The sequence below is a fragment of the Phoxinus phoxinus genome (assembly GCF_949152265.1).
Source record: "Phoxinus phoxinus genome assembly, chromosome: 7".
Classification (NCBI taxonomy): Eukaryota; Metazoa; Chordata; class Actinopteri; order Cypriniformes; family Leuciscidae; genus Phoxinus; species Phoxinus phoxinus.
This window is the reverse complement of record NC_136882.1, coordinates 32,648,862-32,673,139: the sequence shown is the minus strand read 5'-3', so window position 1 is coordinate 32,673,139 and position 24,278 is coordinate 32,648,862. Positions and strand designations below refer to the sequence as shown.

Below are 24,278 nucleotides of genomic sequence, written 5' to 3'. Positions count from 1 at the left end.
CATTTTGGGTTTAACTGGACCTCTCACACACACACTCTCAAACACCTGACTAACCCTTGATTATGAGGACATTCTGGGTTTAACTGGACCTCTCACTCAAACACTCTCAAACACACACAACCCTGACTAACCCTTGATTATGAGGACATTTTGGGTTTAACAGGACCTCACTCACACACACTCTTAAACACACAAACACCTGACTAACCCTTGATTATGAGGACATTTTGGGTTTAACTGGACCTCACTCACACACACTCTCAAACACACACTCTCAAACACACAAACACCTGACTAACCCTTGATTATGAGGACATTTTGGGTTTAACAGGACCTCACTCACACACACTCTTAAACACACAAACACCTGACTAACCCTTGATTATGAGGACATTTTGGGTTTAACAGGACCTCACTCACACACACTCTTAAACACACAAACACCTGACTAACCCTTGATTATGAGGACATTTTGGGTTTAACAGGACCTCACTCACACACAAACACCTGACTAACCCTTGATTATGAGGACATTCTGGGTTTAACTGGACCTCTCACTCAAACACTCTCAAACACACACAACCCTGACTAACCCTTGATTATGAGGACATTTTGGGTTTAACAGGACCTCACTCACACACACTCTTAAACACACAAACACCTGACTAACCCTTGATTATGAGGACATTTTGGGTTTAACTGGACCTCACTCACACACAAACACCTGACTAACCCTTGATTATGAGGACATTTTGGGTTTAACTGGACCTCACTCACACACACTCTCAAACACACAAACACCTAACTAACCCTAGATTATGAGGACATTTTGGGTTTAACTGGACCTCACTCACACACTCTCAAACACACACAAACACCTGACTAACCCTTGATTATGAGGACAAACTGGGTTTAAATGGACATCACAATTAACTCCACACATAGCAGAATCAACTATTCTACATTAAAGAGTGAATTCACAATTGATTGTGCCCCTTTTTGTTGCCACTAAACCTGTAAAAGTAATACGCACACCTAAGGAAATAGTGCTACAATGTGCTGTTGCTATATCAACCAACATATACACGTGGTGCAAAATGAACCTGGTTGGAGAAAATTCAGTGATCAAAGATCAGCAAGTTTTACACTTCATAGAAGACTAGTTAAAGGACAATTAGATGAAGAAATGCAAATAGACAGCCAATAAAAACTAACAAAATTAAACTGAAAGGGCAATTTTTATTTTGCAAATGGTAAAAAAAAGGCTCAACAACAGATCTAATAAGGCCATTATTAGAGATGCACCGATTGATCGGCTTGGGACCGGAATTGGCCGATTTTCACGTGATCGGCCGGTCAGTCTGACATATGCGATTTTATACCGGTCAAACATTGCGCAAAATCAGCACACGGAACGCACATGTAGAAAACCTCATGAATTACGTCAGTTTCACACCGCAAGCGTGAGAGGCGCGTATTTTTTTCGGCGTGCATGTTAATCAATGAGTGCATCACACCGGGAGCAGAAGCAGAGCGTGAGCGTCAAGCAGGAGCGTCGCGTGAGCAGCAGTGAAGCGCAGAGTCTATTTTTGCTGCGCTGCTCACACTCAATTAAAGTGAAACCACACTTTTTTTGATGGGCAAAATAAATATGATTTCACACAAAAAGTGCCAAAAATGCACTGAATTTGCATGTCTAGTGTGTTTTAACAAGAACTGGAATAGGCTATGTCAGAAAAGAAAATGAAGAACACTCAACAATATTTATAGAAAATTCACCCATTTAAACTTGTTTTTATTATTCAGTTTGGGTAGAAGTATATGGTGTTTTATAAAAAAATAAAATAATAAATGTGTGTGCTGTAAAGTGGTTAAAAATGAAATCGGAATCGGCTAAAATCGGTATCGGCAGGTCAACCTCGGAAAAATCGGAATCGGCCTAGAAAACTGTAATCGGTGCATCTCTAACCATTATGGGACTAAAGTGCATGAGGGAGTGTGCCTCAAAATGACCTCAGCAACACACTGGAAATAAAACCAAATTAAATTGCCTTCCAGTAAATGCATGTATTTGTACATTTCTTTCAAAACAGTGTTTTAATAAAAGTAAATAAAAGGATGTCTTGAACACTCTTCTGGCCCAAAAACACTTTAGAGAACAAAACCCACAGACATTAAAGGTTGTATCAGCGATTTCAGGCCCAAACATAAATGATCACATTCATCTAATTTTTCCTAACAATCCGCTAGCTGGCCGCCCCATAAGTATGCCGTCCAAAAACCGCATCTCTGTAGGCAGCCTAGGCTCTGAGATCTGCACACAAAAACAATGGGTTTCACCAACCACCAAAACCAAAATAAACAGTGTTCAAACCAATCACAGACAGTTCCAACCAATCACCGCAAAATCTCAAACCACAACACCCCCACCTTTTGTGTGCAGATCTCAGAGCCTAGGCTGCCTACAGAGACGCGTTTTTTGGACGGCATACTTATGGGGCGGGCAGCTAGCGGATCGTTAGGAAAAATTAGATGAATGTGATCATTTATATTTGGGCCTGAAATCGCTGATACAACCTTTAATGGAAGGCAACACTGATCTCTCGAAGAAATCTAAGAAGATTTCTTTTTTAACATCAAACCTCGGTTCCTCACGAAATCCCTTATATTTTGGGCCGTTCTTTCTCTCAGAACAGGGTCCTCTGCAGTCTTGCACTGCTCACACTCTGCCTTTGTTGCAAGGTGTCCCTTTGAAATATGGACTCTGAAATGTTTCATGACAGCATTCACTTCATTTGGGCTCCATGGCCTTTTCACAATTCTCCTCAATTTGGTCTCTGTAAAACAAACAATATACATACACATGTATACCTATACACCTATATGTATATACATGGAATAACTTTAATATACCCAAATGTTTAAATACCTCTGGAGTTCTCAGTTTCATCCCGATTCATTTGGCTTTTTCCTGAGGGGTAAAAAGCAACAATTAAAATGTATTCCAGCCCTACAATCCAAACAGTTTCGGACCATGTGAAATATCAGCAGATAAGCACACAGGGAAAACTAGTCTCTGGTCCTGTGTAACACGAAAAGGACCACATTTACACTGAATTACTGTGGAAGCAAAAAATAAAACATGAACCCAAAATCAACATGTATCCTTTTTCTCAAATAAATATCTAAAATATATGCGCACACATACCTGTGGAGCTGTCAGCCTCACCCAGGCCCATTTTTTGGGGAAAAAAAGCAACACACTATTCCTCTTCTCTACACGGCAAACAGGTATATAATATATATATATATATATATAATTATTATTATTATGTAAATATGAGGGCTCTGAACCAGTTCAAAGAATGAAAACAAAAACTGGGGAAAAACCAGAAACGATTACTTGAAATGACAAGTTTTTTTTTCTTCTTTTTTCTGTTTAATGTTTTAATTTGTCAGTCAACCTCAACCAATCATGAATTTAAATAGTATGGCCTATGCTGACGCTGACACATAGTGAGTGAAATGCAAATGCTCAGCGGTCAAGTCAAGATAAGGTAGTCGCCATGTCAATATGCTGGCATTAGCTTTTGGATCTCTGAGGAAGTTTTTGGAGAAGTTTATCTGAGGAAATGTCACCATGGCAGGTAATATCCAGGTGTTTTGAAACCAGCTAAAATTGCAGGTTAACTGCTGCCATTGAAGAAATTAGTTAAATTATAAATAAAATGATGTATGGCCAGACACTTCATGTGTCAATCAAGCTCAAATAGATTTACGATGTTTAGGACCAGCGAATGTTAGATTTGTGTTTTGGGTGCTTAGTTTGTTTTTTGTTTAAAACATTTGGCCAAAATCTTGTGTTATTAAAGTGCGATGCACAGTCTGGTGTTGGTTGTCTAGTCATAGCCAATGCAGACTAAAGCCAGAAGTATACCTCTTTTTTTTTTTTACCACAGCCTTGCAAAGTATACTTCTTTTGACTCGTACACAGGCGTTCAACACATTATTTTCAAATTAATTTTTATATCATTATTATTATTTTAAATTACTATTGTCCCAGTTTCAGTAAGGAACTCTTGTAATAAAGTAGCAGTGGTTGGGACATATTTTAAGTATCAACCCCACTTAAAAAGATGCAATCTAATCCGGTTTACATGAAATAAGCTTCAGAGCAGGTTTAAGTTACGGACCACTATAGCAACACTATGACAGCAAGTCCAGGATGAGCACTGAAGAACCACACAATCCAAGATCATGCCAAATCATCCACAATCAAATCCCACTAACTGAGTGGCGTACGAAGAACGGACCCCAGTTCCTTACTACCCTTGAATTGAAAACAAGACAGTCTCCAAAGCGTGCGCGTAACTGTATGAGGTTTTGTCGTCAGTTTGAGGATGCACTCGAGTTTCTGGTATTAGTTATTAACCAGTATGGTTTCTAATCAAGCCGTTCTCTGAACAATAATGTTTCACAAGGAACGCATGAACAGAAATGTAAGGTTGGATTTTCATTTATTTTTAAAGCCCTGGTAAATATATAAATATACATTAAAACATACCGTTGGAACTTTCTGTCTCGTCCTGGGTCAACTTCATCCCTTCTTTGCTTCCTACATTTAGAAAATGAAACCATACTTAAACTTGACAACCCAAATACTTTGTTTCTGATAATCAGAAACCTGATGTAGTGAATACACTACACCACTGATGCTCACTGGAATTAAATTCATTACATACCGCTTACTCCAGAGACAGGCTCAGACTCTTCATTGTCGTCATCGCTTACTTCTTCCTCATCTAAATCCAGATCAATTTCATCTATAGAAAAACATATTTGACAAACATCCCCACACACCTGCATTAGTGCACATATACAATTCCTAAACTTCCTTTATCTAAAGAAATGAGAGGTACTCTAAAAAAAACTCATTCACCTCAAAAACATCTTTTCTGAGTAACCTAATTAGCTTCAAAGTTTTTCTCTACATGTAATTTAGAATTGTCCTGTTACTGTACCGTAACTATTATTATTATCATATAAAATAAGGCACATACCTTCGATCTCAATTTCATCAAGAGACTTTCCTTGGAAATTGACAAGAGTTCCTTTCTCCATTGCCAAGAGCAGCTTTGAAATTTTTGCAATTTCTATAGTTGCATCTGGCAACCGATAATAGTCTCTATGGACCCGAATGTCGTGGCCCAAAAAGTTGGCTAGTTGATCAAGCTCATTATCCTTAAGATTAAGAACCTGGGACATTGTTGCCACCTGCTTACGGAGCTGTGTAGACCGGAGATATTCTGGGTGCTGTGCACCACACTGACTTGCAAAAAGCCTGATGCAGTCCTGTCCTCTGAAGAAGCTGTTGGGCGAGCACTTCGGTCTTCCAAATAGGAAGGGGTTGTCCCGGTCTACTTCACATGCATCTCTCTTGTCCACAAGAAGTTTTATTGCACTGGCAAGTTCAGGGTTTAACAAAATTGCAACTTTTCTCCCTTTCTTGCCCATTATTTCCACTCTGCTGAAATGCTTGGCCATTTTTTGCTCAAATGGAGAGAGACTGACGGCGATATCATCATGGAGCTCAGTCTGGTCTCTTTTCCTGAAACACTCAAGCGTCATTTTTGAAACCTCTCCTGCACGACGTCTATTAAAGATTATAACTTGCGCAAGTGTCACTTTGGCGAGTTCTGCATATGTTTGTGAAGACTCATGATATTTTAGGCTTTCAAAAGCATCAGCTGATTTTTTCTCTAGGTGCTGGTGGAGAAGCTGCACATCATGTGTGAATGGTATAGTTGATGGTTTGTTGAACTTTGATTTGTTCAAAGTAGCAAGAGCAGCATGGGAGACATGTTCTGCCCATTCACTTGAGCACAGTCGTTTAAATCGCTCTGCTGCTTTTGTCATACCATCATCCTCTGCTGCGATAGCCCTGCAGAGAATGATGTCACCGATCTTGTTGAGCGAGTGTCCTAACTTCAGCGCAAGGCTTGGTGTCTTATATGAGTGGCTCTTTTCATCGTAGCCAGCAACATCTTTCACAGCCTCAATGACTTTGTAAAAATTGTATGGCTTCACAGCATCTTCAAAACTAAATATGAAGTATTTTTTTCTCAAGGTTAGCAAGAGTCTGCCCATTTCCCGAACCTTCTGTCTGATGTATTCGGATTTTGTTGGATCGCTTCCATGCTTGTTGTAAAGACACTGACTCAACTGCAATATGAGGAAGTCATTTCGAACCACAGATGAAATGTCATCAATCTTCATGTTTCCCAAAATCTTCCACACCTCTGGAGATATTGCCTGGGAGAATGTTGACTCTGCAATATCAGCCAAAACTAAGACTTTGGCCTTACCAGTTGCTTCAGACTCTGAAAACATCTTTGAAGGGCATCTCCGTGTATGACGCCACAGCTCCTTGCGAACAAACATGCCTTTACAGTATACACAGTGCACATATGTTTTGGCACTCAGTTCAATGTCTGATCGTCCTGGCCGCCTTCTAACTTTCAGTGGTCCACTTTTACTTTCCATAACTTCTTGATTATGTTCATAGTTGCCTCTGTTTCGTAATTTCTCAAGTAACCTTTTTCTGTCCTGGGAGTGTTTAGGGAGCAAGAATGCAGCAGCAATTTCTGTCTCACTGTCTTGATGCTTTTTAAAGTGGCGGGCTATTTTAGACTGTGGTTTCTTGCAGACATAACAGTAGTTTTTGTGGGTGGAAATAGTGTTTTTGGGGTTTGGCACATTGTCAGTCTCTGACCGTTCACAAGAAGACACTGCTGGTGTTTTCTTAAAACTCTGAAGCATCTCAGTATTGTGTGTAGTAGTATCATGATCATCACAAGTGAGGTCTTGAGCATAACTGGATCGGACCATTTCTTGCTCAGTGGAAGAACAGGGAATGGGTTGTGGTGGCACACTCTTTGCTCTCATAGAAGACTCTGAAAAAGCTGGTGAGGACTTATATGGTGGATTGCATATATTGATAGATACACTATCATCACTATCGCTATTTTGTCTAGAGTCCGGGATAAAGTCATCAGAGGAAGATTCTTCAGTGTGTTTATCAGCGTGAGGAGAATACTCTTCATCAGAGCCAGATTCTTCAAAGCTGGAAAATTCAACATCTTGCTAAAAAAAAAAAAAAAAATATATATATATATATAGAACAATAATAAAAATAATAATAAAAAAATAGTGTACCCTGCTTATAGTCCAGCACAGTTTTGATGTAACAAACTTGAAAATGTTTATGTAAAAGAAGGTGATGTAAAAGAAATTAACATACCAGTGTCATATTATTCAGGAAGCAGGTTTTGTGCCATGATCTTGAACATACTGAAAGAATATAAAAATAAGCATGTTTCTTTTAGTTTTTTACCAGATTACTGCTCATTTTAAAATGCCGAAAACAATAGATATGCCTTTGAAATAATAATGATTTGAATAAAACTGCACAAAAAACATTTAATAAAAGCCCATTTTGTTTTCAATACAAAAATGAAAACACATACAAACATATATGAGTGATGCAGATACTGACATTTGCATGTAAGGCCAAGCCATTTTCGACTTGACACAGGTCCACTGCAATCTTCACAAGAATCCAAACTGGAGATAACAGCACTGTGAACTTCATGGTGGCACTATAAAAACAATTATTTATTAAATCAACATATATTGAACATAGCACAACTTTCATTCCAGAGTGTGGTGTGAATGGGCCTTAACTGTTTACGTCTCTGTGACTGAAAGTCACAAAGCATATCCAGATTGAAAAGTGTGCATATTAGGTCTACAGCTTATCCACAAAAAAGAAGCAGCCGACACATACCCAAAGCAACATCTTTTCCTCAAACCCTATCCCTGACATGACTGTCCTCGTAGTGGAGAACTGTCCTTACATTTCAGGTCAGTGTCATGCCCATCCCCCAACGCACGAGTTATGAAAATGAATGAACCGAGCAAGGTACATTTTACTCGAATTTGAGACGTCACAACAGCGTCTTTAAGACGACAGTCCACGTCAACCAGTCTAGTATGATGCCCAACCATCCTACACTTAACATTGCCTGTGTCAAAGAGAAGAAAACAATGAAGGAACATACGCTCACTTACTTTCTGTTTCACTGATGAGGAAGGATTCACAATGCATTCAGTCACAGCCACTGATGTCTCGTCACACAATTCCTGTAATTATGAGAAAGACAGGTACAACACTGAGGCAAGGATGTTTGCCAATTGGTCACCGCAACTAATTCTAGTATCAACCAAAGTCTAAATATCTAGTGTCCCTTTCATGGCTCCGTCGTGCACAAAGCAGACATATAAAACATGTAAGGAGGAAGCTGATACATGTGGATCTTGTCTATAAGGTCAAATAAATCAAATACACATTACATAATAAACATACCATTTCCTTTCCAGTCAAAGCTGAATCTCCTCTCTTTGCAACCATCTTTGATGTGGTCATCTGAAATCAGACAGAGCATTGTATGCTGTCGTCATAAAATGGTTTCATTCTGATGCATAACATTTAAAGGGACACTCCACCGGTTGAAACATGAATGTGTATTGAAAGTGGGTCATATATGTAGTAGAATAGTAGCATACATTTCTAATTTGGGTCCTTCTTGGCCGATAAAAGGCAGAAAATGACTTTTTAGTTTTAGTGCTTTTGGATTGTAGACAACAATCCCCATAGGGCATTGCAATGCTCAGCAGGCCACTCCCACTACTCCGCCCATCAATGTACACTAGAGTTGAGCTGCACTTTACGCTACCGCCTGGAAATCATTTCACACAATTTCTAGTGAAGTTACTTTGCGAACTAATTATTGAATTACTCCTCGTTTTTGTTTCGAAATGTTGTGCACTTGCTTGCATAGTACCGGCATGTTCAGCCAGCACAAGGAAAATACACGGAGTAAGTTTTCATAGATTGGGCGCTCTGTTCAGAAGTTGACCACGTCATGTTATTTTTGTAGCTCTGAACAATCTGATTATCCTGGCAGCTAGGACATCCCCCAAGATTTGTCTCAAAACAGAAAACATTTAATCACTGGATAGTTTTTTTCGCCTATTTAAAGTGTGGTTTATGTCAGCTGAATGTGCGGAACGCTTTTCATAGAAGGTGTTTTAGCACAATTCACACCGAGCGGTAAAAAAAATATCTGAATGCTCCACAAGAAACTATGGTCTTCCGACCTTTTACCATCGTGTCGATTTATTTTGATTAATATGTGCCAGGGAAAGAGCAAGACAGCGCTTAGGAGACGGTAAAGCCTTGTTTTTCGCCTGGCTCCGCAGACAGACACACAGAGACAGAGAGAGAGAGAGAGAGAGACCGGGGCGCGCGCTCTCTCTCTCTCTCTCTCTCTCTCTCTCTGCTCATTCTTCAGTTAAACATGCACCCTGTCACACGCGCAGCAGTTCGTTTACATTCGGCTACTCACAGATCAGACTATGGCGGGACAAATACCCTCCACCTATCTACCAATCACGGAGTCAGTAGTGTTGCGGCATCCGGGTTGCCAGCTCTCTAAGTTATGGGACCACAAAGACAAATGAAAAAATAAAACGGAAATTGAATCACTCAAACATTTATTGAAATCACACACAAATAAATAAAAGCCAAGCAAATTTCCTCTGGAAAACAGTTTGTTCATGTCTTTGGAGTCCTGGAGCACAGGAATAAACATTATAACTTGAACAGAACCAAAACTATTTACATTTTTCCAAAAGAACTGAAATTCACTGATGCCAAGCCTCAAAACAGTTCCTATCAGGAATCACACAGAGGGCCACATCACAGGCTTTGCATTTCCAGGGGGTGGCCTGTTTGACCTGCTTTGTCTGCTTGCAGTTCACACATTGCCTTCTACCATAGGAGGCCTTCTTGCTTGCTTCAGTTTGATCTGATGTTGGCACAGGTACATGGTTACTTTGTTGCCTGAACTGTGTTGCCAGAGAAGGCCAGGTGAATTGTGGAGCAGACAGAGACTTCCCGAGTGTCCATTCACTTTACAAAAACCAGAGGGACGTCACGGATCCACCTGTTGGTGCCCCTAGGATCCTTTTTGTTCATGGCATTTGTGGTTGTGCGGGGGCATCCTCGTCTGTTGTCCCTGTAGGTGCCACATGCTCCAAAGTTCATGCTGTAGAGATCCATGAATAGCTTTGGACTTGTGTAGAAGTTGTCTACATACACATTGTAGCCACTCCCTAGGAATGATTTGTTCATGAGGGACATAACCGAGTCGTATGCCAGTCCTACACCAGAAGCAAACACAGACTTCCCCTTGTACACAGCAAAGTCTAAAGTGCACCCAATGCTGCTGTCTGCCAGCACAAACAGTTTAAAGCCCCACTTAGTTGGCTTCGCCTTCATATACTGGGTCATGCCAGTGTGAGCCTTTGTTGGCACCATCCTCTCGTCCACTGAAAGGTTCTGCCGTGCCATCACTGAGTGGGGAAACTGTTGGCTGAAAATGGTGTTTGTCCTCCAATAGTCCCGGATATTTGTCAGTCTCACCAGTGCAAAAAAGAAAGTCAGTCCTAAATATTTGAAAAATTCTTCAACAGTGAAGTTTTTCCAGGAATATTTTTTGCCATTGGCAATGTTTTTTGCAGCGTTTGTTTTTGTTTTATTACACAAAGTGGTTGCTGCACTGTCACTGACAAAAAGTTTGAAAAGGTCCAATGGTGTGTATATGGATGTGGGGCTGAGCTGATGTCCTGGCTTTCTTGTTGGGACGAACCTTTTGGGCACTGGAGGGATGTCTGGCTGACTCTCACTGTTCCATGATTGAGTTGGGGCTGCTGGCTGTGGGGATCTAGATCTCGACCTTGTGGATTCAGGACTCTGTCGACCCCTCAAGCTGCCGGATCTGGATCTGGATCTGGATCTGGATCTTGACCGCGCTCTCCCTCCCGTCCATGACCTATTCCTGGCAGCTGCTGGGATGCTGCAGCAGAAGTGGAAGGGCCCTCCTCAGCGGAAGAATGGGAGCTTTCCTGTCTGGCTCGGGTCGGTGGGCTGGTGTCTTCATTATCATGACTGTAAAACAAATAAAGCAAAATATTAGATCATACATATCAGATAAATTAGTGTTTTTGTATTTGATTTCTCACATAAGATAACAATGGCTGAGATTGCTACTGTACCCCCAATCCACCACAGCTATAATATGAGCACTCTCTCCCCAGCCAAAAGGTGTGACCAACCCCCCACTACAACATCCTTGAGACATTCTCTCCACAGCTAAAAGGTGTGACCAACCCCCCACTATCCTTTGTTTGTATCTCTAGGTAAACTCAGACAAAAATGGCTGAGAGACAAAGTGTAATCCACAACTCTTACTACTCTGTAACAAACATAGAAAAATGAAATACTACTTTTACAGAACTTATTTTTACATATTTAGAAAATTTATATTTTATCATATTAGTTTTTTTATTTTTATACTTTTACAGTAAATAAATAAATAAATAAATAAATAAATGGAACTTACTCTTCAGCAGGGTCTAGACCATCCTGGTAATCTAGTTCCTCATCAGTCAAAAAGCTCTCTTCTCCAGAAAATCCATCATCCTCCATATGGCTTCAAAAAAGGCCAGCACTTGATTTAGATCCATGTTTCTCAATCCGTTAGAACATTTTTCTACCTACCTTATGTTTGAGGCAATATGCTATGATTTACTACGGGCATTTATTAAAACTTAAATGTGTATTTTAAGAATACGTTTTATAACGTGCTCTGAGCATTCAACACATCAAGTTGGATTCAGCCTCGCCACCCCCCCCCCCCCCCCCCCGGAATGGTGTAGGCGCAGGCGTAGGCTAACGTTGATTTAAAAACAAACACCTCTCGTTAAGACACATACAGCAATAGCATATCTCAACATATCCTACAATCTTCACGTGTTGAAATGAAGCGTACAATTGACTCCTTTTTTAAGAAGGGAAGTTCAAGTGTAACAGAACCATCACTTGATGTCGAAACGGAGCGAGTAAGTCGAGCGAGTGAGAATGATGATGCTGCGAAGGATTCGTCAGGAAAAGCACACGCGGGAAAAACAATACGGACATATGAATTTGGACATCAGTGGCTCGAAGAATACCAGTGGTTAAGGTACCAAGACGGAGCAATGCACTGTGTATACTGTAAATTCTGTGGGCCTTCAATTGCAGGACTGTCCAAATTTGTAACTGCGTCAAAACAATTCAAACACGAATCATTGAAGCTTCACAATGACAGTATGAAGCACGCGAAGTGTAGAGATACATAACCCGTGACGCAGCAGCACTCCCCACTGCATTTCGGCGTCAAGATTTAGCAAACCGAGCAAGTGAGGAATCTGAATTGATAGTTAAGTTCAATGTAGCTTATAATATAGCCAAAGAGGAAATGCCTTTCACCAAATTTAAATCGCAAATTATTCTTTTGAAGAAGAGCGGGGTGGCCGTTAATCCAACATACGCTAACCACAAATCATGTGCTGAATTTATTGGAGTAATCTCAGACACTCTCAAACAAAAGACCTGTGCTGCTGAAAATCTATTATATTATTTTATGGATTATATTTATTTTATTTTTCCTTAAAGGGTTAGTTCACCCAAAAATGAAAATAATGTCATTAATGACTCCCCCTCATGTCGTTCTAAGCCCGTAAGACCTCCGTTCATCTTCGGAACACAGTTTAAGATATTGTAGATTTAGTCCGAGAGCATTGTGTCCCTCCATTGAAGCTGTATATACGGTATACTGTCCATGTCCAGAAAGGTAATAAAAACATCATCAAAGTAGTCCATGTGACATCAGTGGGTTAGTTAGAAGTTTTTGAAGCATCGAAAATACTTTTTGGTCCAAAAATAACACAAAATAAGACTTTATTCAGCATTGTATTCTCTCCCGGGTCTGTTGTCAATCCTTCACAGTGACGCTGCTGGCGTAAGACGCTGATGACGTGTTATCTGGTGCGCCCGAGCTTCATTTATAGACTGAGGGAAACGCACGCTGTAAAAGTGTCTCATCCGCGACATGCACATTTACGCACCATTAAAAAAATGATATCCACGCAAACAATGTAGAATAGCTTGAATATAGCGTGCGTCTCCCTCAGACTGTAAACGAAGCTCGGGCGCACCAGATAACACGTCATCAGCGTCTTACGTCAGCAGCGTCACTGCGGAGTCCTGAACGCAGATTCACAACAGACCCGGGAGAGAATACAATGCTGAATAAAGTCTTATTTTGTGTTATTTTTGGACCAAAAAGTATTTTCGATGCTTCAAAAAATTCTAACTAACCCAGGAGTTCAGGAGTCTGTCCATCTGTGCCAATCATAGCACGTTGAAATCCAAAAGAAATTCATTTTGCACATTGTGTACTGTATTTTCTATTGCAGTAAATCTATCCCAACCAATGTTAAAGAAAACAAGAAGGCATGTGGTTTAAAATATGGCAAGTAAAATAAAAAGCACATCTTTATGCAATACAGTTTCATTATTGTTCATTATTATCCAGAGCGGATTACTATAAATAATTTGTGCGACCAAATCATGTTTTGCGCCAGTAACTGAAAAAGTTAGTAGCGCAAGTGCCACCAGTGGAAAAGGTTAGTGTAGTTCCCTGGGCTTAAAGATTTGTTTTAGACAAATATGCTTGCACTCTGTCACCAACTAGATATATTTAAATTAATGTAGGCCACTTTTCACTGGTAACAAAAATACATTTGGCATTATCAGGACCCACAAATATTCCCCCACTGCATTTTATATATATAGTAGTTTAATGTGGTATTGACACTAAAACTCTGTAAACTTGATTGTTCCCCCTCACACAGTAATTTTTTATTTTGGGTGTACTATACACAATATGGGCCCTATCTTGCACCCAGCGCAATTGACTTTGAACACTGACGCATGTATCATTCCTATTTTGCACCCGCGCACAGCGGACTTTTCCCTCCACAGACGCACGTCGGTAAATTAGGGAATGAACTTGCGCTCGCGGGGGGGGTTCAACGAAAAGAGGAGGCGTGTTCCGGCGCAAAAGTTCCCTGGTGTTATTTTCCAGTTTTAGAAAGCAATTGCGCCACTGACCAGGAAAAAAACAGTCTAAAGACAGTGGCGCGTTGCGCGTTAGTGATATGGTATTTTAAGGGCGCATGCTTGGCCATAATGTAGCGTGTTAACGCACGTCCACTTTGATTCTCTAATAATTATAAACAGACGCAGCAGTTTTCATTTTTGCAAATCATACATTATTACAAGGAAAAATATTAACACACGAGGGAAATCATTGTTGTATCCGTGAAGATGTGAAAAAGATCTATCTAGATTTAAAAAAAATTAAAAAATAAAATAAAATAAAAAAATCTAGATTAGGCTACACATTTACCCAAATTATATGCCTGTTTAACCGAAGCTAATTTGGGTGCGTTTCTCCCATCATCCCCAATGTCACTTCTCTGTGTTTTACGGCCCTGACGAGAACGTCGGTCTCCTGGCTGTGAAATGCTCCTGGCGTGCGCCGGCAAATCCGCCATTATAATAGCAATCCGCCATGGAACAAGCGCGCCGGCTCTTAAAGGGAATGTGAGAGGACGCTCTGATTGGTTTATTTCACGTTACGCCCAAACCACACCTATGAATAATGAAGCTACTTCAGACCAACCCCTTTTAGATTTGCGTCGGGCGCAAGAGTCGTTTATCCCGCCGGGAAAATAGCAACAGCGCCGGGATCCGTCCACAAAGTTACTTGCGCTTTGCGCTTTGACACTTGCATTTCAGATCGTTAAAATATGGCTCTATATATTGTTGCATTTTTGTATTGCGATACATTGCTTAATTGACAGCCAATCGGAATCAATTCTGCTATAACATGCTTCAGTATATAAGCGGCAGTCAAAGATGCGATCATAATAAACAGAACGTTACCGTCTGCTGGTTGGACCCTATCACAGTTATGGTTAGTGTGAATGGGCCTTAACTGTTTACGTCTCTGTGACTGAAAGTCACAAAGCATATCCAGATTGAAAAGTGTGCATATTAGGTCTACAGTAGGGGTGTGCGATATTACGATTTTTGATCGTGGACGATTAAAATGTCTCCACGATCTGCTTTTGAAGAAATATCGTAGTATCGTGCATTTTATCAGTTTGCATTTCTGGCGCCTCCGTCTCAACATACTGTACAGCGCGACGTATATCCATGTGAAATGCAGAGGAACGGGACACTGTAGTTCATAAAAATTAATTATTTGCATGAGCTTTAAAGCCTTGCCGGTTAAACATGTCATTCGCTGCTGATGCGCTGTTCTAACGGGCGCTTTTCTGAGCGCAAGCACATGCACTAAAAGCCTGTCTAACAGCGTCTGATTACTGGGCTAAGTTATCTTTCGAGTCTTATTGCGCTATACTGTCAAATACACACAATGTTTACATAAACAAAGTTGGTTATGTCTAAAGTGAAAGAACAATAGAAAAAAATTAAGAAAAAATCTGCTCGTCAAATGCGTGTAGACTCGTTTCGCGCAGATCTTAAAGTGACAGTAGACTAATAGTAAACATGCTGCCGCTTGTCCTTAAAGAGACAGTTACCCAAAAATAAAAATGATGTCATTATTTACTCACTCACTCTAATGTTGTTCCAAACCTGTATTAATTTCTTTCTTGTGCTGAACACAAAAGAAGATATTTTGAGGAGTGTGGCTAACCGGGCGGTTGCTGGTCCCCATTGACTACCATAGTAAGAAAAAACTATTATGGAAGTCTCTGGGGTACATCAACTGTTTGGTTACCCACATTCCTCCAAATAACTTTTATTTTCAACAGAAGAGGGAGACTTAGTCGGGTTTAAAACGGCTTGAGAGAATTTACATTTTTGGGAGAACTATCCCTGTTAATAAAACAACAAAATACAAAGAACATCTCACTCACTCTTGACTGAGAACTTTAATAGTAGCTTTAATAAGAATCAATGTACAATTTATATAGTGAAGTCGATGTTGTGTTTTATTTTCATATTTGTTCATTTAATTACTTTCTTCAATGCTGTTAAATACACCTGCAGCTGAAACAATAAAGCACTGTTTATTTAATTTGTATATTAAGTTGTGTGCATCTTTGTTCTTAATTTTTAATAACAAAGAAAATGACAAAGATTTTTTATCTTCGCCACTTTGGCCTAAATGTCTGCCATTCTTTTTTATTTTATATTTTGTTACCTAAGGCTTTGTTTTTAAAATAGGGACATTAGTTTGGCTGTGATGCTCAGTCACTTGCAAAATAGTAAAACCAACATGAAAAGGAATCGTGATAAAATCGTGAATCGTGATTTTCCTGAAAAAAATCGTGATATGATATTTTTGCCATATCGCCCACCCGTAGTCTACAGCTTATCCACAAAAAAGAAGCAGCCGACACATACCCAAAGCAACATCTTTTCCTCAAACCCTATCCCTGACATGACTGTCCTCGTAGTGGAGAACTGTCCTTACATTTCAGGTCAGTGTCATGCCCATCCCCCAACGCACGAGTTATGAAAATGAATGAACCGAGCAAGGTACATTTTACTCGAATTTGAGACGTCACAACAGCGTCTTTAAGACGACAGTCCACGTCAACCAGTCTAGTATGATGCCCAACCATCCTACACTTAACATTGCCTGTGTCAAAGAGAAGAAAACAATGAAGGAACATACGCTCACTTACTTTCTGTTTCACTGATGAGGAAGGATTCACAATGCATTCAGTCACAGCCACTGATGTCTCGTCACACAATTCCTGTAATTATGAGAAAGACAGGTACAACACTGAGGCAAGGATGTTTGCCAATTGGTCACCGCAACTAATTCTAGTATCAACCAAAGTCTAAATATCTAGTGTCCCTTTCATGGCTCCGTCGTGCACAAAGCAGACATGCAGAATTTTTTTAAATAATCTGCATCATATAAAAAACTAACATTCATGAAATACAGAACATGGTTGACTTTCAGTGATAAAGTCTTTAAGAGACTCACCCTTAAACGCCAAGGCCAAGAGGAATCCCCATAGTTGTATGTGACCTCCTCATCTGGAAAGATATTTCTTATACTAAACAGACACAGGTGTGGCCTTCCGTCAACAATGATTGTCTTGACTTTGCAATTTGGATTTTTGTCATCATCATTCACCAGTCGTCCAAGTGAATGTCCACCGTCCTCTTTTGTTGCATCGATGCTGTGATAAAAATAGTGCAGTAAGAAACTTAAAACAGACACACACTGAAACATACGGTTCTAACTGAACATTTGGGTTAGGCTAACCTTGGCCTATTTAACTTCCTATTTGACTTCCTAAGAATTTAATAGGTCAGATGATCCACTTAAGGTAAAAAAATAATACCCCAGTTGAAAAATAACCATGTTATTGATTATCACTAACTAATAAGTTCCTTATGTTATGAGAACCCTAGCAAATCTGCTATTGTAATAGTGCTGCACGATTAATCTTATCGCAATCGTAATCGCGATGTCAAGCCTGTGCGATTATATGACGCAAAATGCTGCGATTTTATGTAAAATAAACAATGGGCTGGTACGCAATTAACGCAGCATCTGTTATTTTTTGTCATCCTTTGGCTAGTGTTACATGATAATGCTCTCATGCGATTGCTTAAAACCATTCATGCGAGACAAGTCAAAAGAGAGCGCGCTGAATGTCCGACTGGGACTCACAGAAAGACACGCGCCAGAATAGTTCTCTTTCGCGCTTGAACGAACAATAACACACACAATTATGCCAAAATGTCGTTTGTCGAATATCTTCATAACATAAGAGCAGTCTTATGATGGACGTATAGAGTTGTAAGAGGATGAGGCGCATGTGAGATCCGCGTCTCTGTCAGCAGCGGCTGCTCTTAAAGGGCCAGCAGCCAAAGCTTTCTGTCAGTAAAGTTAATCAAAGAACAAAGGGGACAGAGAAAATGACTCACTGCTCTTGACTAAAGAACTTATGTAGCTTTAATAAGGATTAGTCTATTTATTATGTTTGATAACTTTATTAAATGTCTGTATACCTGTTAGACAGGAAGGGCACAGGTAAATATGACATTTATTATGGGTTTATGTGAGGATTATTTGAAGTTCACTTAAATTAAAAGCTGTTATATTTTTTGAAGTCTAATTAATGTTTTTTTATTTTATTATAGCTTTCAATTGTAATGATAGAATCACTGTAATGTTGGATGGCTATAATTAATGTTTTAAATGGGGGTGGATTCATTTATATCCAGACATCAATGGCTTAGATGTAGGGATGCAAACGATTAATCGACGATCGATTAATTGTCGATAATACATTAATCGATCAAACTTATCGATCATCGATTAAGCAGGTTCATGCGCATGCGCGTGCGCTGCTCAACCGCGAAACACAAGCGATCGCGCCGGAGTTATGTTTGGGACTATTTTACACCATCATGACTATAAGTATTCGTGTGCATTCGCAGCCTTTTGTTTTGTGCAAATGTAAGTTGTAATAGTTTATTATGTGTACGCCTATCTATATCTGATTTATCTCATATTGGATGCATTTGGTTAAGAATTGTTGAAGCGTGATCTTTAGCGCGCGCAGCTCAAACGGCACTGCACGCCTAATAATGTCTATTGGGACTGTCATATTACATAACATTATAAAGAGAACAATAGTGTAATAAAACATTGTGAAGTATTTGGGTTTAGTTACCGTGTCGCGTTGTTCCAGGAAGAGCGCGTCCACAACATGAGTCACTCTGAATGGCACGTAACTCAAGTTCACTTGTGCATTCACGTCATTTTGTGCAGATATAATTTGTAATATGTTTATTTTGTATATATCTGACTAATCTATAGGTTGCGCTTCTTTGAGTTAAATAACGCGCTAGCAAAGTGCTCAACGGTTATTCATTCAGCGCGCGCCGCTCAAGCAGCATTAATACACGACTAATAATAACGATGATTAATTTGGGACTGTCATATTACATAACATCAGAACACTATTTTATTAAATCGTTGTGAATTCATTGGGTTTAGTTGCCGTTTTCAGTGCGTTTCAGTGCACGTCTAACGTAACACACTGCAAGCACGCATCTGAGGCGGCGTTGGTGACACGTTGTATTATTAGTAGGGCTGCACGATATGAGGAAAAGCTGCGATGTGCGATAACATTGTTTAATATTGCGATGACGATATGACTTGCGATAAATGTGATTGTTAACTATACTGTTCCCATGTCTTAGTGCTTTAATAGGTTCTTTGCGTGATAGGTCAAACGTTTATTACCTGCCTGGTTCAGAATACACGATTTTAGCGCGATTTTGGCACGATCCGTTTGACGTATGGGTGTCGTGGAGAATCGTAATAACGACAACGGGCGTCAGGATGCAAGATTTGATCGTTTCATAGTGGGCGACAACCTATGTCGCGTCTGCGATGCTTCACGACAGAAAGACTAGCATGTTTAATTCTTTAACGGTCCTCCACGACGGGTTGAATTTGTGAGCGAGGCGAGACGTGAGTGAGTGCAACAGTGAGTGTGTGTGTGCGCGCGCCAGTGAGCGTGTGAGCGTATGTGTGTGTGTGTATGTGCGTGTGTGCATGCGTGCGTGAGTGAGTGAGCGAGTGAGTGAGCGAGGGACAGTGAGTGTGTGTGTTTGTGTGTCTGTGCGTGCGAGTGAGTGAATGTTTGCGAGTGAATGTGTGTGTGTGACGGCACGCGATGACTGGTCGGAAAGCAACGTGTTGTCTGACATGTTTCTTGTCCACGACAAGATTTTAGGAGTCAAAAACGTGTAAATTAGTGCTAATCTGAACCAGGCATTATTCATCGTGTCAGGCTGTCTGTTGCGATGTGTTCATCGCGGGAGTTCATATCGCGATGACGATGAAAATTCGATGTATCGTTCAGCCCTAATTATTAGTCGTTATATTTGATTATTAAATAATTAATTTAATTTAATTATCATTCACATCGAAACATTTAACAATCCTACTAGCCCTTTATTTGGATTAAAAGCCATTCTCATTCAGTTGGTGAGTAACATAGCGTTTTTAACAAACCCTGTCATGCTGTTGGCCATATGCACTGCAGCAGACGCATAATTGATCGTTAATTTAAATTACGATCGATCATGGGAATTTGTGAAAATTGACATCCCTTCAGTTCTATATTTGAAGTTTCCAGGTCTAGTAATCTTACTGTTAACTTTCTCAGACCAAGCATCAATAAGTGCTGCTCCTATGTTTCAAGTTTTTCAAGTAGTTTACCAGATAGATTATTATATGTAGACTTGGGCTAATATTTTAGGCTAAGCCTACCCATATAGATTTTTATTTAACATTTGGGCTATTTTATGTTGCTTAATGTTTGCAACAGGTGAGCCAGTGCACAATTATTTTTTATGTATTTAAATTTTCTGTGCATCATTTATTTTGTTAAACTACATAAATGCCATTCTATACAACTGTTACAAAAAAACATAATTTGAGCAATATTACATGCATTTTTGTTCAGTATATAACCAATATTTAGCTTTTTATGTTAAAGACACTGTTGATACCGTGAGAAATGTACATTCTCAGGAAAATAGCCGCTTATCAGTTAATCGTTAATCAATCGATAAGGTCAATCAATTAATGATTAATGAATTAATCGATAATTTGCATCCCTACTTAGATGTTATCAATCATTTAGTTGTTGCTAGTTTGAGTTGAGAAATACACATTTCAGAATTATCACTAATCTGTGTGTGCATTTTGCTTTAGATCCAAGCAAGTTGACTCATGAAACCATTTGTTTATTATATCTCAATCGCATATTCCAATTGCAATATTGACCTCAATCGCAATATGACATTTTCCCCAAATCGTGCAGCCCTATATTGTAATAATAATAATCATCATAATCATAACTGTTTTTATTAGAATGACATGCAACTAGTTTGCTCTGAATATGAACCAAAAATAAATAAATAAACCAAAAAAGAAACAGCCAGCTTACCAATAACGTGTTCCATTCCATGTGAAGTCAAACAAGTAGTTGCCTTGAACATCTTTAACATGTTTACTTTGAGAGAGAATCCCACGGTATTCAACAACAAAGGTGGATGGTTCAATGTGCTCAAGTGCAAACACACCTCTCCCTAAAAGAGCAAAATAATATATAATAATACAAATAAAACATGAATCCAAGTGCACCTATATGTTACACAGCTAACCAACCTATCCTTTTAAAGAGTTAAATCCTGTAAAAAAAATCCTGTGTAATGTAATATGAGGTGCAGGAAATAAAAAAATAAATAAAAAAATAAAGCATTGGTTTTCACTGTGATATAGCCTACTAGTTGAATTTGGTTACACTATTCTCTGTATACATAGTTTTAAGTATTTATAAAAAAAAATAAAAAAAATTAGTTTAAAGTTTTTTTTCCATCTCTTAACCTTTATGAAAATGAGCGGCTTACCCAAGGGTAAAATGTGTGAATGTGAAAGATCATGTCCAGACTGCCAGCAATAGGCCTACTTTTCATTCTTACAAGTGCATGCCTACTTTATGATTTGATTTGCCTGCAGTCTGAACATAGTCAGATTGCCTTGTGGTGCACAATTTACCTTTGAATGTGTTGATTTGTCGTCCCTCAAGGAAGGCTTTGTCTTTGCCCGACAATATGTGTTCTTTTGCATCCTGCTCAGGTTTTATTCTCTTCTTTCTTAACATGTTGACTGAAAACATTCCAGACAACATAAATAGTATGTATTTATAAATATAATATATATATATATATATATATATATATATATATATATATATATATATATATATGCTTTATATACAGTACATTATTGTCAGACTGTAGTCTATATCAATAAATACAACATTTTACACATAAATAGTTGATAAGTGAGGTTTTGAGACTTGTTACTTTTCTCACAAAATCTCCGATTTCAAATTCAGTCCATTTTAATACCATTTTATCACTCTTTAATGTGGCGCCTCAGATCAAACGAAGCTAAACTCGTTACTTAGAAAAATTAACTATAGAGAGAAAGTTTTAGAAAATGTTACATGTTACACCTGATTTACATTAAAATAATAAATGTAAAATCGAATTGGAAATAGAATCGAAAGCATGTGAATTAAAATTGAATGGAATCATAAAATGTCTGCTAATATCCAGCCCTAAAAATAACTAAATATTTTTTCAAGTCATTCTAATGACAGTAACATTACATTAATGCAAGTATACTTTTACATTAGTTTCGTTTCTCTTTATTTAATAGATTTCTGTATCTTACTGTATTAAACTGTAAATTCATCCACTCAACTTTACCAGTCATCATGATGACATAACAACATAGATTTGATTTATTTCAAAATGTAAATTAATTCTCTCAAGCATCCATGGAGAAGTATCTTTCATCAACTAATACTAATACTTGTATGTGTCTATGAACAACAAGAGAATTTCGTTTAAGTACCAAACAAAACAAAAAACGTGAATAGCATGTTCAAGTTGTTTGGAGACGCCATTTTAACTGCTTATGGACTTATATTAGCCCGATTAATGGCCACGTTTAAAGTAATGTAACGTTAACTAACGTTATTCAAAACGGTCTGACTCATGACACTTAACGTTAACTCCATAAAGGTAGAATATATAAATAAACGCACTTACCTTCCTCGTGATAAAGTGAAAATCTCCCACGCCACTAACGTTATAGCTCGTCAACTTCGCTCGAATTCTGCTAATTAATCTTTCCTGAAGATGATTAATCTTCTGATTAATCACACCGTCACACCACACGTCTGCAGAGGCGCAGGCGCGCTGACTTTGACGGATGTGAAATGCAGCCAATCACTGACGAGGATTCCAGCAGCCAATCACTGACGAGGATTCCAGCGTTCCACCAATGAATCGCGCTTGGGCGTGGTCTGGGTGTATTAGCGTCGAATTTCACATAGACAATCACTGACGAGGATTCCAGCGTTCCACCAATGAATCGCGCTTGGGCGTGGTCTGGGTGTATGAAATGTGTATGATACTGCAGTAGCGTCGACTTTCACATAGAGGGAGATTATACACTCTGAGCATACACTGGCACACACTGAAAAACGGGTACAACGGATTTATAAGGACATATTGAGAAAAAGCGGGAGGTGGTTAGGCGCAGCCTGATAAGCCTTTCTACACTGCTCGACTTATGAGGACATTAGTGCTGTCCTCGTAGTTACGGTATGTCCTCATAGAGTCGGTATGTATCCATGGTTTTTGTCCTCGTAATCCGGTCGCACCAACGCACACACACACACACACACACACTTTAATTTGGTCAATTTTAACATAGTGGGTGCATTTATTATTACTCGCTTTTGTGTTTCACCTCTCTCCGCCATTTTACACTAGAGTGAGAAGTGCGTATTTGACGAATGACATCAGAGAAACGTCAGTAGGCTATAATCGATTATGGTCCATTACTGCATCGATGCAGAATCGTTCACATCCGCATTGGGATGCATGCATCAATGCAACATTTAATTTCATCACAACAAATATATTATGCAAAGGCTTACCCTGATTTCAATTTCAGTTGGCTGGCTCATCTTTCAGAACAATGTATCTCAAGACCATGTGTGCAGAAGTCCAAACTAGTTTTAAATTCCAATGAGCTCACAACTGGCAGCAATACCTTTGCATGGTGGTACATAACAAATCCAAAAAGCAGAATTCATTTTAGAAAGCAATTTCAAGATTTGGTAAATATTGCAAAAGGCTCGACAATAAGAATGGCCTGATGCCCTGAGGTCAGTGTGAGAGGACTGTCACTTGTCTGAGCAGACCAGAGTTGTGTTGACAGTTGTTGATCTTGTACTTGTGTTTTTATGTAAATTATAAAGCAATTAGTATTGTTTTGCATCATATCATTGCAGCACAAATGTGTTTTATAAATGTATAGTTGTCATGGAGTTACAATACAGCTGTATAATTTCCATCTGTTATTGCAAAATTAAAAACCTACAATTAAAAAAAACAGGAAAATTTATTATAAAATATTTTTTCTACAGTTTAAAAAAAAGATTTATATAAAAATATAAATTGGCATAATTAATTTAATTATACAGCTGCAATGCCACTTGATTAATTTTTTTGGATTTAATGAAAAACAATAATAAATAAATATATATATATATATACAGTATATATATATATATATATATATATATATATATATATACACATACAC

At 38.9% G+C, this 24,278-nt stretch overlaps 2 protein-coding genes across 14 annotated transcripts in view; both read right to left on the bottom strand.

Moving 5' to 3' along the window:
* pcbp3 (poly(rC) binding protein 3) overlaps positions 1 to 24,278 on the bottom strand; it is a 93,628-nt gene that overhangs the window by 38,618 nt on the left and 30,732 nt on the right. The gene's annotated exons all lie outside the window — the stretch shown is intronic.
* On the bottom strand, positions 1,221 to 22,854 carry LOC307002260 (uncharacterized protein). The gene is made up of 14 exons (XM_079619683.1): positions 22,712 to 22,854; positions 21,648 to 21,758; positions 21,037 to 21,178; positions 17,040 to 17,238; positions 16,732 to 16,803; positions 8,426 to 8,485; positions 8,131 to 8,202; positions 7,556 to 7,658; positions 7,301 to 7,350; positions 5,061 to 7,143; positions 4,743 to 4,823; positions 4,565 to 4,615; positions 2,930 to 2,971; positions 1,221 to 2,837 (listed from the first exon to the last, which is right to left on the bottom strand). The coding sequence occupies exons 2-14, from the start codon at positions 21,751 to 21,753 to the stop codon at positions 2,614 to 2,616; spliced, it is 3,285 nt and encodes a 1,094-aa protein (XP_079475809.1). The 5' UTR covers positions 21,754 to 21,758; positions 22,712 to 22,854; the 3' UTR covers positions 1,221 to 2,613.

Bases quoted from the DNA above. Each gene is read 5' to 3' on its own strand.
- LOC307002260 (XM_079619683.1), bottom strand. From the start codon at position 21,753: ATGTTAAGAAAGAAGAGAATAAAACCTGAGCAGGATGCAAAAGAACAC. The intron at 4,616-4,742 runs GTATGTAATGAA...TTCTAAATGTAG, and splicing joins GCCTGTCTCTGGAGTAAGCG to GAAGCAAAGAAGGGATGAAG. The intron at 2,838-2,929 runs GTATTTAAACAT...TTTGTTTTACAG, and splicing joins TGAAACTGAGAACTCCAGAG to AGACCAAATTGAGGAGAATT.